The sequence below is a fragment of the Polypterus senegalus genome, chromosome 15 (assembly GCF_016835505.1).
Source record: "Polypterus senegalus isolate Bchr_013 chromosome 15, ASM1683550v1, whole genome shotgun sequence".
Lineage (NCBI taxonomy): Eukaryota > Metazoa > Chordata > Cladistia > Polypteriformes > Polypteridae > Polypterus > Polypterus senegalus.
The window spans coordinates 107,328,957-107,343,338 of record NC_053168.1 but is presented as its reverse complement, the minus strand read 5'-3'; the positions used below and the strand labels follow the sequence as shown (position 1 = coordinate 107,343,338).

General features: G+C 37.3%; 1 protein-coding gene across 19 annotated transcripts in view; it reads left to right on the top strand.

Moving 5' to 3' along the window:
• ikzf1 (IKAROS family zinc finger 1 (Ikaros)) overlaps positions 1-14,382 on the top strand; it is an 82,243-nt gene that overhangs the window by 42,728 nt on the left and 25,133 nt on the right. For 12 of the 19 annotated variants that reach the window (XM_039736449.1, XM_039736450.1, XM_039736448.1 and 9 more), the window contains exon 4: positions 14,046-14,303. The exons of 6 other annotated variants lie outside the window; for them this stretch is intronic. In XM_039736449.1, coding sequence (XP_039592383.1) covers positions 14,046-14,303 — 258 coding nt within the window. Of the gene's footprint in view, positions 1-11,065; positions 11,096-14,045; positions 14,304-14,382 lie in introns of those variants that run through there. One more of the 19 variants, XM_039736466.1, reaches the window with a different exon arrangement.

The following is a 14,382-nucleotide window of genomic DNA, read 5'->3' as shown; positions in this document are numbered from 1 at the left end:
CATGAGTGGACAAATTGTCTTGAAAAGTGAAACATAAATTCATTAATAACACACATGATAGATAGATAGATAGATAGATAGATAGATAGATAGATAGATAGATAGATAGATAGATAGATATTTTATTAATCCCCAAGGGGAAATTCATACTCCTGTCCTGTCCAGTCCTGGAAAGATGAGCCACAAGTGGAATGTTTTTGAGCATAATGACATGTCAAAGAACCTCATACCAGCTGCCCATCTTAGCTGCTTGAATCCTGCCCAGAGAATTCTACAGAAGACTCACAGGCCTTTTCTCAATGAGCTTAGTAGCTCAGGCATGCAGCAAGATGACTACCCATGACAAACAAGCATGGCTACTTTTGAGTAGTTAAAAAGAGAAAAAATGCAGAGTTCTGAAATGGTCTATTGAAAGTTCAGACCTAAATCCCACAGACATGCGGTAACAGAACATAAAACAATCAATGCATGGTGGAAAAACCACAAATGTCAAAGTAGAAGCAGTTCCACAAGGAAGAGTGAGCAAGAATTTTTCCAGACAGCTGCAAGTAACTGATCAATAACCACAGGAAACATCTGGCTATGTTTTAAGCTGATAAGGATGGCATCACTGTTCATTGATTTTGGGTTTTGGGGGACTGTAAGGGTGGTCATCTTTTTAAATAAACAAATAAATTATCCAAATTGTATGTTATTTCCTTCAATAGAATTAAACCTATCATAAATTAGATTCGGGTTTAACTATAAAATAGATAATATTAACGGTGAAAATATGTGATGTAGAAAATTAGACATGGCAAATACTTTTTCATACTAAATACAGTAAACACACAAGCTGGAAAAAGAAGAATATAAAGGTATATGTAGAATGCCCATCTTTCTTTTAGTAAGGTCCATTCATAACACTGACCTGCTTCTCAAAGTTTTCATTTTCTCTTTCTCTTGCCTCCTCCCTCTACCTCAAAGAGTACAATTCACCTTCCATCTGGCACCTCTGATACCCACCTACCACTCCAAAATCCAATACCCCTGGCAAGAAGATCCTTTTTGTTAAAATGAGAGAGATTCTAGTTTAACACACAACCCTTAACCTGGGTCCTGGTGGCCTTTGTAAGTTCTAACCTCCTAGTATCTTGATACGTTTAAAATGCTGTGGCCCAGCATAAACCAAAGTTCTAGACCTCAACCGAATGTGAGAAAACCAGAGTGCCCTTTTGATGTCCTGTTCAGAACAGATACCAATTCAACTATATATTTTCCAGTTTGAGAGTTATTATACTCCCATTCCTTATTTTTTTTTCCAGATTACTCGGATTTTTCTACAGGATATCTTAACAAAAATGCCAGCAGAAACTTTAGCCCCAGGGATGGGATTCACAGTTAAACTTCCTTGACCAACAGGTATCACTGTCTCTCAGTGGCCCTGAGCTCATGACCCCTAAATGCGCTCATTAAGGGCCTGGGTGGGCTTTGTACCCACAATAAGGACTCAGCTTTAGTCTTCTGATGGATGACACATTTTCCTGATCTGACACACAACCAGTTCCGCTAAGACTCCAAAAAACCTGTCCCCTTTCTCCAAGATGTATGTTTCTGATGCAATACAAATTATCACTCATACATTTTCTCTTGAAGTGTGACATTATCAACTCCTTTTTTTGTAACACATCCTTAGATTATACACTCTAGTACTGACTAATCAAGGACTTTTTTTGTAGATTAAGTTTTATTTACCGAAATGCATTCCCCCTTTCTGATAATCTCACTAAGGCTTCTTAGGTTGACCCTGCATGGTATATCCCAACAAAGATGACCCAGTTACACATCATGAGAGCTACAGAGAGAAGCTCATTTATTATCACTTATATCTGGGCTTCAGCAAAGTGTGCTGCTTAACAGCTATTCAGTGTATAAACACCAAACTGACATTAAATGTAATACAATCTTTTGGTGCAACATGCCGTAACATCAATAGACAGCTTTGGCATGTTTCACACAATGCTTTATATCTAAGTTCACATGCCATCCACAAAAACAGAGAAATGAGAAGTCAAAAGTAACTCAGTAGCTTCCAGTGAAGAGACTGTTTGGAAATTACAACCTATACTTCCAATGAATTTAGTCACATTCCCAGTTACAAATTCTTGCTGTCTGTTCTGTATGTTGAGTTATTTAGTGTGTCCCAGCAGGAAACTATTTCTTAAGTCAGTGACTTGGAGAGAAGTTTCCACGACCGTCACCTTTTTCCAAAATGTATAAAGTGCAAAAGCATTGTACAAGTTGTCAGCTTTCATCAATGGAGAAACCAGGATATGGAGCATTAAGATGTCTTCGCAGTAATGTAATGAGATTTATTTGATCTATCAAAGTGTATTTCTATATGGTACTTATAGTATCACATAAAGGATTTTCAGTAGGACATTTAAAAAGCACACAAAACATAATACAAGGTGACACAAGAAAATGCTGAAAACTGCTAGAGATTTTTTAGTCAAAATAAGTGACAGGAAAATAACCAGGACATTGGGAAAAGAATGAAAATGTCCTGAAGTCAAGTGAAAATGAGCTGAAAGAATGCAGCAGCTGACAAACAGCAAGGATGTATTGCATCAGTACAACAGGAACAAAAATTAAAAACAGAACTACCAATTCTAAAATACAACAGAAGAGAGCAGAGGGACTTTAGCCTGGAATGAAATGCTATCATAAATAGATCCTCGCAGAGAGACAGCGTTTCCCAGAGAGAGTCTGCCACAGGATAGAGTGTATGTTCATAAACATTTGGCTCTAGCAGACCTCTTGTCTTACTAACTAGCTTGTGACCTACTGTCCCCATGCTGGAACCTCTTATTTCTCTGCTCTTTTCCAACTGCCTGTCTCTAATTGCTGACTAACTCCCCAAGAAGTGTAGTACCAGTTCTCAAATTCTGAGGCCACTGCAGGGTGGCTTGTTCCATGACAAAAGGAGAGCAGCCCTTCAGGGTCAGATGTCACATGAGATTGCCTGTATGCTTACTGCAGGCAGTGACCGACAGTTTCTGAAAAAGTATGTTCATAATATTTAATCTCATACCTATGTAATGGGGGATGGCAACTGGGTTACAGGTTTTCATGCTCACGTTCAGCATCTCTTCTTACTGAGTTCTTTTTCTAACGCATCTATCAAACCAGCTGAACTATAAGGCCAGTCAAGCGTTCATGGAGTTTGAACCATAATCCGATATACAAATCTCATAAGAAATTACTGGCACCATTCTTAATGTAAGTAGCACTAGAAGAGAAATAAATGAAACAGTGGAATAGGTCAGTAACCAGGTTCAGACTAAAGATAAGTCATTCCTAACAAAATTACTACATAATAATTAATTATTAAAATATATTACAATAAAACTGAAATGATAAATACAGTAAATATGCATTTAAGATACTTCTATATACATCTTATAACTACAATGCTGTAGCTCTTTTAACTAATTCTGGCTCAGCACTAAACACTTTTTTACTTTTTTTCCCTGCAATAATATAAGCTGCCGTTCTTTGCTACAGGTAGAAAAGTCTGGCCTTATTCCTGGTCAACGCTTCCCTTTCTGTCACTTCTCTATATTTCTTGGTATTTCAGTTGGGCTGGCCAGAGCGTTGAAGCTTCCTCTTTTTCCCTGCATTCCTATATTTCATTATTTCCACTTGTTCCTCTTCTCAAGCCTGTGCTGGGGCATGGTGATGTGGAAACGCACTTACGCTATGACATGCAAACCGCAAAGTCATCATTGGTGGGAGGATTCGGCAGCACCTGAGGAGCCCAGATAAGCAGATCCTGCACAGGCCCAAATGTATCATGATCCCTGAAGAGACAGAGATGCACGCCCTAGCCTCTCTGGTTTGTTTTTTTTGTTTTTTTCTCAGCCTCAAAGTGTTAGGCAAGATTTTGGAGTTATGCAAAAGCACAAAAAACCTTCCTTTTTGCTGTACTTAACAGGTTATTTTCCATTGCAGAACTGAGTGTTTATCTGTATTGTAAAAAAAAAAAAAAAACACAAAAGAAAAAACATTTCAGACACAGACACATACATATACCTGTATATAAAACACACACACACACACACACACACAATATAGTCAGTCATTTTCCAACCCGCTATATCCTAACACAGGGTCACAGGGGTCTGCTGAAGCCAATCCCAGCCAGCACAGGACACAATGCAGGAACAAACCCTGGGCAGGCCACACACACACACACCCACACACTGAGCACACACTAGGGACAGTTTAGGATCGCCAATCCACCTAACTTGCATTTCTTTGGACTGTGGGAGGAAACCGGAGCAAACCCATGCAGACACGGGGGGGTTAGGGTTAGGGTTTGGGAAGCAAATCCAGGTCTCCTTACTGAGAGGCAGCAGCACTACCACTGCACCACTGTGCCACCACACACACAATATATACACTATATATATATCTATATACACACACAGACAAACATACATACAGTATATACACATATACTGTACATACCTGTCCACATAAACCCTATCTGGCAATACAAATCTATTATCTCTCAAGGAATATGCCAGAGGAATAAATATAAATAACCCTGTTGAGTTACGATATTCAGCTGTAATTGTATCAGCTTCAATTTTTTATTATACATTCTCTTAGCTGTGGAAACAAAGCATATACATAATTCATTCATACTCAAACATATATAATCATCCCAAAAAACTATTTAGGACCATCTTTAGTCATTTCTCTAAGTTTTAAACAAGAAAGCTAATATATATTCTGGACATCTTTATCCAAGGTGACTTATAAGACTGAGATATGTTACAAAGAGTTTAAGTACTGTAACTTGTTCATAATCAGAAGTCAAAAGTGGAACCTGAAATGACAGCATCCTTGTCCAAACTGATATTTTTATATTGTTTAGGAATACCTTTAATAAAACTTATTCCGTTTATATCCCACTAATAATTCAAGAGAAGGATTTCTGAAAATGGATGATGAATGGTAATTTTAAGGTGATCGTTAAAACAATATAAACTGAAATTCTCCAGCAATAGATTCAGAGATTAGTTTTAGAAATAAACACTCAGATGATGAAAGGAAATTTATGATGATCTAAGACAATATAGAGTGACATTCTCTGGAAATGTTCAGTTATGTACTTCTACAAGCATATACCCAAACACTCAAGCCAGGGTAGGATAATCAAAATGTGTGTGTGTCTGTGTACAATCAAGCAAAAAAAAAATGCATAAATTGAATCAGAAAATAAACTGACTTATCCACAGTATACAGTATTTGTGGATTTTTGCACATGAAGCATGTATTTCTATAAACCTTAAACTGGAAAAAAATGTCCAAAAAAACCTGCATATTTCACATAGGAGTCAGAAACAGGCCACATCAATCAATGAGTATCTGCAAAACAATATGGTTATGGTCATTGCTGCAGTGTTTTTAAATACTTGGAAAGAAGTATTTTAATGATTTGAACATCCTGACCTTAAAGAATTACAAGCCATTAGTCAAAACTGATTAATACAAACCAATACATTTATTTTCCTACATCCAGTGAGAGACAACCTTAATCTATCATCATTTCTAAGATAAGAAAAGCAGGAATTACTGTGGAAATGTGACTAAAAGTTAGACCATAGGAGCATAACTTGAGGAGTTTCTATTGTACTGTTATTGCTCATAAACATTGTTTATATAGTTTTAGTAATATTTTATAGGAAATGAATTAACACAATATAAAGAGAATGCCAGAGAGTAGCTGTCGCACAGTTGTAGGTGTTATAAGTCACTGTAGTCAGAAGTCAAGCTTTTGTCATTCTTTATCTATCTCTATGCTCATATGGAGTAAATAATGGAGAACAATATCCACAGAATGAAGGCAGTCTCTTCAGAAGGAATTTGAATTGGGCAGGAAGACAGTGGAATTGAGACATCAGTGTGGTTACGGGGGAGTTTTGGGTTGTTATGTTGGTTAGAACTGTTTAGATCTGTAGTTGAACCTAGAGTTTGTTTAACCTTTATCTAGCCAAAAGAAAGAAGATTTAGTTATCCAGGCAGAAGAAAATAATGTCATGACAAAGTTGCTATGTAATGGACTTCTGTGAACTGACTTATGGGGCAATGAGTGCAATCAACAATAAAAAACACTATCAATAGTCTTCTAAGAAACTTTACAAGTAAAGATACACTGAAAAATCTCTCTCTCTCTCTCTCTCTCTCTATATATATATATATATATATATATATATATATATATATATATATATATATATATGCGTGTGCATATTTATGCAATGTGTCGGCACTGTAAAAATACACACACATATATATATATATATATAAATACACACACACATATATATATATATATATATATATATATACCTATGTATTGTAACAGCAATGACTTGTTGAATCAGCCAGACATGAGTCACCTATAGTAAAAGTCACAACCAGAATTCCAACTAGTATGGCAAAGGCGAGCAGTCTTTTTAGAAATACTGAGGCACCCTTAAAAAAGACATGTAAAGAGCGAAGAAGATCTGTTGTTGCACTTGGCGCTTGCACTGCAGTATCTGTCTAAGCACAGAAAGGTTAAAAGATTTATGCAGGGTTACACAGCAGAGTAAAGCAAGAACTGAACAGGTAACCTTGTAGTGTAGAGTCCAGTTCTTTCATTCACTGCCTCACACAGCCGTTTGCAGTTATTTGTATCACAGTTACAATTAACTGTACAGTAAGTTTGTTAACAAGCCATCTATACGAACACTATTTACAATTCATTGGCATCACCTACACCATCTTCATATTTTTGTTGGTCTATATACTGTATAACCACTTGTGTACTGTTTTTAATTCAAGATATATAATGTAGAAAAAGACAAATCTCCCCAAGAAACATCAATATCTGAAATAGGCAAAGGCTTAGTACAGTAAAGCTGAAGAAGCCAAATAAGTAAATTCATACTTCCTGGCATTTTATGTTTTTATTTTACATAATGCTTGTCTCAGTAGGTTGATACAGAGTCATTCAAAGATTGTCAAAAATCAATAACATCAAGAATTCTGAATGTGAGCTATTTTTTAAGAATATAAAGTAAACAATCTTTAAACGTTGTGCTGATTGTGACATTTTAAAACATATGTAGCTTATTTACTTATAATAAAATAAGTGAAGGTACTGTACATAATTTATGGTGGCATGGTGTAGTCGGTAGGAAGAGACATTCTTAGTAACTAAACACCATATGAAAGACTGTGGGCAATGAGAAAGTATTATTCTCTTAAGGGAGGAAAGAGAGAGATTGAGAAGACTAAACTAAACGACTCCACTCAGTGGACAAAAAAGGTGTGACTTATAGCAAAACAACAAGTAGAAGAGGTTATGTACTTTTCCCATGGTAAATAATGAAAACCTTGTTCAGGAAGGAGTGGTGTTGCTGATTTTCCTATTATTACAACATTTTACCCCAAAATCAATAGTATAGGACATCTGTAAATTAACAAACTTAATAAATAAATGTCAGGTAATGAAACAGTTTTCTTACCTTTAGAAAATCTTGCTTTTTGGGGATAGAGGTGTTGAGGTAGACTGCCTTTTAATTGGAAGAGAAAGAAAGGTGATAAGGAGAGTTATCTGAGTTGTGGTCATCTCCTTCTGGAAAAAACATCAAATATTAATTGTGGGGTTTTGCCAGCAGCTACCTGGAGCAGCGCCAAACCGTAAGAAGCTGAACATAAGAGTTACACACATGTAGCATTGAATGTGTACAATTTGTTTACTTTGCTACACATTCCATTCATATATTTCTTTTTAAGTATTAACATATATATCACCTGCATGTTTTATTTAATATTAAGTGATTTAATTAATTATTGCTGTGTTCCATTCAAAGAAAATTATAATTCAGAACTTACACAGGAATGAGAAACTGTGGAAACTAATAATTTAATAATATAAATGTTATACACGTTCCAAAGTTTACCTAGAACTAAAGAGCCACAAACGGTTTTTATCTCTGCTCTTGAGGATGCGTAATTGCAGTTAGCTCTTAAACCTGAGTTGTAAGCTACTGTATGTAGGTGTAAATGTAGCTGCCTATTTCACAAGAGGGCCATTTCTGGAAGGAATCAAACCACCTACTGATGTGTGCTAACCCAGTTACAGTCCACTAGACTATGAAAAAGGCCTGAAAGAGTCACGACAGGCGGAGAAAGGTAACAACTGCACAGTTTTCACGGTCTTCTGTCCTTTTATCTTTGATACTTTTTTACCACATGCTCTCTCTCTTAAGTAACAACTATAAACCGTCACAGAAATATTTTATTATTCTGATAATTCCACATTCATTCATGGAGAGTCACAGTCTCATTATTTTGCCTTTATTTTGCTTTAATGCACTGCCATTGGTATAGCCTCTAAATAGCATAATGGTACACTGAAATAAAAAGACATGTTCTTCCAAATTTTTCTTGGGTTAAAAAATCTACATGTCAAAATATTCTGTATGTCATTTAAAGCAAATTAGTTAAACTGAAAAGGCAACAATGCTTATTGACCAAAAGGTGACTTGAGCAAAATCAGCTTCTCATTTAATGTATTTTTAAGGTTAGTTTTTTTGTGGTTGTAATAAAAATTAAAGGAGATGGCAGTGGGATAATATACAGTATATATATATATAGGTATATATATATATATATATATATATATATATATATATATATATATATATATATACAGTGCTCACAAAAATTAAAGGAACACTTTAAAGAAACACATTAGATACATCAGATCTCAATATGAAGTTGGATATCTATACAAATAACGACAGGGCAATGTCTTAGGAACAAAAGGATGCCAAGTCTTTTAATGGAAATAAAAGTTTTCTGCCTACAGAGGGCTCAATTGTGTAGACACCCTAAAATCAGAGTGAAATGAAGATGTGGCAGGCTAGTCCATTTTTCAAAAACTTAATTTCTGCTACTCAAAATGCTTTTCAGTATCTTGTGTGGCCCCACGAGCTTGTATGCATGCTTGACAACGTCGGGCATGCTCCTAATGAGACGACGGATGGTGTCTTGTGGCATTTCCTCCCAGATCTGTATGAGGGCATCCCTGAGCTGTTGTACAGTCTGAGGAGCAACCTGGCGCCCTAATGGACCGAAACATAATGTCCCACAGATGTTCTATTGGGTTTAAGTCAGGGGATCGTGAAGGCCATTCAGTTGTTTCAATTCCTTCATCCTCCAGGTACTGCCTGCATACTCTTGCCACATGAGGCGGGCATTGTCGTGCATTAGGAGGAAACCAGGACCTAATGCACCAGTGTAGGGTCTGACAATGGGTCCAAGGATTTCATCCTGATACCTAATGGCAGTCAAGATGCCGTTGTCTAGCCTGTAGAGGTCTGTGAGTCGCTCCATGGTTATGCCTCCAAGTTCATCACTGACCCACCACCAAACCAGTCATGCTAAACGATGTTACAGGCAGCATAATATTCTCCATGGCTTCTCCTGACCCTTTCACGTCTTTCACATATACTCAGGGTGAACCTGCTCTCATCTGTGAAAAGCACAGGACGCCAGTGGTGGACCTGCCAATTCTGGTATTCTATGGCAAATGCCAATTGAGCTACCCGGTGCTGTGCAGTGAGCACAGGGCGCAGTAGACATTTGGGCCCTCAGGCAACCCTCATGAAGTCTGTTTCTGATTGTTTGGTCAGAGACATTCACACCAGTGGCCTGCTGGAGGTCATTTTGTAGGGCTCTGGCAGTGCTCATCCTGTTCCTCCTTGCCCAAAGGAGCAGATACTGGTCCTGTTGATGGGTTATGGACCTTCTATGACCCTCTCCAGCTCTCCTAGAGTAACTGCTTGTCTCCTAGAATCTCCTCCATGCCCTTGAGACTGTGCAGGGAGACACAGCAAACCTTCTGGCAATGACACGTATTGATGTGCCATCCTGGAGAAGTTGGACTACCTGTGCAACCTCTGTAGGGTCCAGGTATCACCTCGTGCTACCAGTAGTGACACTGACTGTAGCCAAATGCAAAACTAGTGAAGAAACAGTCAGAAAAGATGAGGAGGGAAAAATGTCAGTGGCCTCCACCTGTTAAACCATTCCTGTTTTGGGGTCATCTCATTGTTGCCCCTCTAGTGCATCTGTTGTTAATTTCATTAACACCACAGCAGCTGAAACTGATGAACAACTCCTTCTGCTACTTAACTGACCAGATTAATATCCCATAAGTTTCATTGACTTTATGCTATACTCTGATTAAAAAGTGTTCCTTTAATTCTTTTGAGCAGTATATATATATATATATATATATATATATATATATATACTGTATGTTTTAAGTTTTAAACAGCTGCCTTTATACAGTGGTGTGAAAAACTATTTGCCCCCTTCCTGATTTCTTATTCTTTTGCATGTTTGTCACACAAAATGTTTCTGATCATCAAACACATTTAACCATTAGTCAAATATAACACAAGTAAACACAACATGCAGTTTTTAAATGATGGTTTTTATTATTTAGGGAGAAAAAAAAATCCAAACCTACATGGCCCTGTGTGAAAAAAAGTAATTGCCCCCTGAACCTAATAACTGGTTGGGCCACCCTTAGCAGCAATAACTGCAATCAAGCGTTTGCGATAACTTGCCATGAGTCTTTTACAGCGCTCTGGAGGAATTTTGGCCCACTCATCTTTGCAGAATTGTTGTAATTCAGCTTTATTTGAGGGTTTTCTAGCATGAACCGCCTTTTTAAGGTCATGCCATAGCATCTCAATTGGATTCAGGTCAGGACTTTGACTAGGCCACTCCAAAGTCTTCATTTTGTTTTTCTTCAGCCATTCAGAGGTGGATTTGCTGGTGTGTTTTGGGTCATTGTCCTGTTGCAGCACCCAAGATCGCTTCACCTTGAGTTGACGAACAGATGGCTGGACATTCTCCTTCAGGATTTTTTGGTAGACAGTAGAATTCATGGTTCCATATATCACAGCAAGCCTTCCAGGTCCTGAAGCAGCAAAGCAACCCCAGACCATCACACTACCACCACCATATTTTACTGTTGGTATGATGTTCTTTTTCTGAAATGCTGTGTTCCTTTTACGCCAGATGTAACAGGACATTTGCCTTCCAAAAAGTTCAACTGTTGTCTCATTAATCCACAATATATGGACTTTATATATACTGTATGTTTTTAAGTTTTAAACAGCTGCCTTTATACAGTATATCTGGATATATGTTGACACAGTTTGCCCTGTGTCGTAGTTGGGGGCGCTAGCGCTCCCTTGAACCCTCAGGTACCACGCCAAACACCTGGTAAAAGTGCTACAATTATTCTTTTAATTATAATAATGTGCACTAAGCACCCTCCACTCCACACTATTCATAAACAAACACAAATTCAACAAACCAATAAATCAATCCTCCACTCCCAGACGCGTTGCCCTCCTACCACCCAGCTCAGCTTGCCGTCTAGGAGCTACCACAATCCTTTTATAGTTCCTGACCCGGAAGTGTTTCTCATCCTTCAGTCCATAATTCCCTATCACTTCTGGGTCAGATAAAAGTCCTTTTTTCACGCAGGGGCATAGGGCAGAAAGAAGTCTTCGGTCCTCCCTGCAGCTCCCTCTTGCGGCCCCTGTGTTATCCAGCAGGGCTGAGGATAAAAACTACAAAGTCCATGACTCCCTGCTGGTCTTCGGGGCACCTCCATACTGCAGGGAGGGCTCCATCTTGCAGCTTGGGATAAACTGCTGGGCACAGTCCACACCTGCTTCGGTTGGAGTGCTGATGTAAGGATGTGAAAAACCAAAGTTATGTTTTGTAGAACCCCTGATTCCTTAAACCATGCTTTTCCATTATCTCAAACATTTCCAATAATTGACAAGCTTTCTCTCCTGGGGCTTAGCAGCTTTCCACTGTTTTATAAATGAGCCTTGTCTTACAGAGCATTTTGTTGTGGAACTTCAGAAATGTGTAATTTTGAGGGAAATAAGTGAGGTCTTCAAGCTGAGGATAAAATTAAAACATGGTCTGGGACATCAGATACTCTGAGAAATGCCCCATGGTGTTTCACTAGCTGTCCTGACTGATAAGACAGAACAAATTATGGTGATATCAAGAGGGTACTATATGTATGTAAGTATTTCAATTTTACCTTAAACAGAATGAGGCAAGATTCAATGCAATTGTATAGTTTAACTAATCATATTACGATTTGTACAATTACAGTTGAGTGTTGATAAGTTATGGATATCTTTCATAGAAAGCCTTCTTCAAATCCCACCCAATTCATTGATCTGACCTATGGTTTTATGGCAGGATTTAAGTGGGAACAGGGAGGTGGCACTTAATGCAGAAATCATAATCATCAAAAGGACATTTACATAATATTTAAACAAGCTAGCACTTTGAAGTCCATTTTTTTCTTAAGTCACAATCTTTCATGGCCAGAGTGTCCAAAAATGGAAGCAATTGATTTATTTGATAAAAACTACAAGAACATCTTTTGACAATGATGAATGCATTGGTGATTCCATTCCTGGGGATAAAATTGAGAAGCCAATGATTTTTATGCTTTGCTTCAACAAAAAAAAGACAAGATTTGGAAATTCCGGATTAAACTGTGAAGTTAAATCCACAATTAGTTCAGAAAGTGTTTAAAACCACCCTGTGAAAAAGAAACTCGTCTTCACAATCATATCTCAAATTTGGAAGTTAAAAATAAGTCAACAATATTAAATCTATTTTTGAACAAAAGTTTAATGCACCCAACTGTTAAAAGGGATTTTTTTATGTCAGTTTTTTTCATTTAACTAGCAAGCAAAACTGCAAGTTCATGGTGGTACAGTGATCTAACTCTAAAGAGATATAACCACTAAATATACAAAAATAAATCAAGTCAAATACACTGTTACCTTCCAACTATGCTTATCAAAACACATTTGAAGTTGAATTATTTTTATAGGGGATGTTATCCATATTGTTAGAAAATAAATCTATAAAATAAAACGCTCTGTTATTAGGTTGGTGGTGTAGCCATTGTCAATCCAACCATATCCTTATCACTGTATGCAGAAGCTCTCATAACTGCATCCAAAGAAAGACCAAGAACCAAAGTTATAAATTGAATCCTTATTTTAATTAATGTATTCCTTCAAAACAGAAAAATGACTAGCAATTTTTTTAGTTGTAAAATCAAGACTAAGAAACAAATAAACAAATCCAATGTTATTTTTAAGAATGAGACTCTCAAATTTTGGAAATTTTGCCTCTAGACAAAATGAAGTCTTGAAAGAGAAGTCCATATTTACTTTGTAGAGAAGTTTATGATATCCCAGGTCATGGAGACACAAGTGTATTAAAAGTGTTTTACATTCCACCTGCTAAAATATCACTCAAGTCGAATCCACTCTTCATACAGGACACTAGTTAACTTTCTATTCAGAAAACAATCAATCTATAAAAAATTCAGAGTTAGATGACCTGTGTCCATCCAGAAAATAGAATTACAACTGCTGACATTAACGTTTTCATCACAGGAAAGGCAAGTGTACTTATTTTGATTTTTTGAAGGACAACAGCCACAAAATTCAGGCTAAGTTGTTCATCGAAAGGTTCTCACTAGTTAAGAGAACTCCAACACCTGGCCGAAGAAACTCTGAACCCATAAATCAGAATTATGTGTTCCAACAGAAGCCTGACAAACAAAATGTTAAAGCTGAATACCCAAATATGCTCTTGGACTGAAGGGCTTATCAAGTTAAGTGAAAATAAGAGGACCCACTTCTTGAAGTGAACTCTAAATAAAGATCAGATATATGGACTTCAAAGTTCCAGCAATACCAGTCTTTTTTTACATTTATATTAAAAGGGTTCTAAACAACAATTTTAATGTTAAATTTAGCATGCCATGAGCAGGCCCGTTTTTGGGTAGCGTTTGTCGGAGGCTTTCATTGAATGTCATTTTATCTGGTTCCAGTGTATTAAGTGGCTCCACCTGCAATTTCTTTCAGCCAGTAATATTAAAGTAGAAAATCAGAGTGAAGAGAATGGGAATGCCTGTGAAGTGAATGGGGAGGAATGTGCAGAGGATTTGCGAGTGCTTGATGCTTCAGGAGCAAAACTGAACGGCTCCCACGATGGCCAAAGCGGCAAAACCTACTCATCAGTTGGTGGCATTCGTCTCCCCAACGGGAAGCTTAAATGTGATATCTGTGGAATTGTTTGCATCGGCCCAAATGTTCTTATGGTACACAAACGAAGCCACACTGGTAAGACTTCACAGAATTTTATTTACATTGTTTTATTTCTTTGGGGAGGAGGGAGTGGGATTGGGGAAGGATGGTGGGA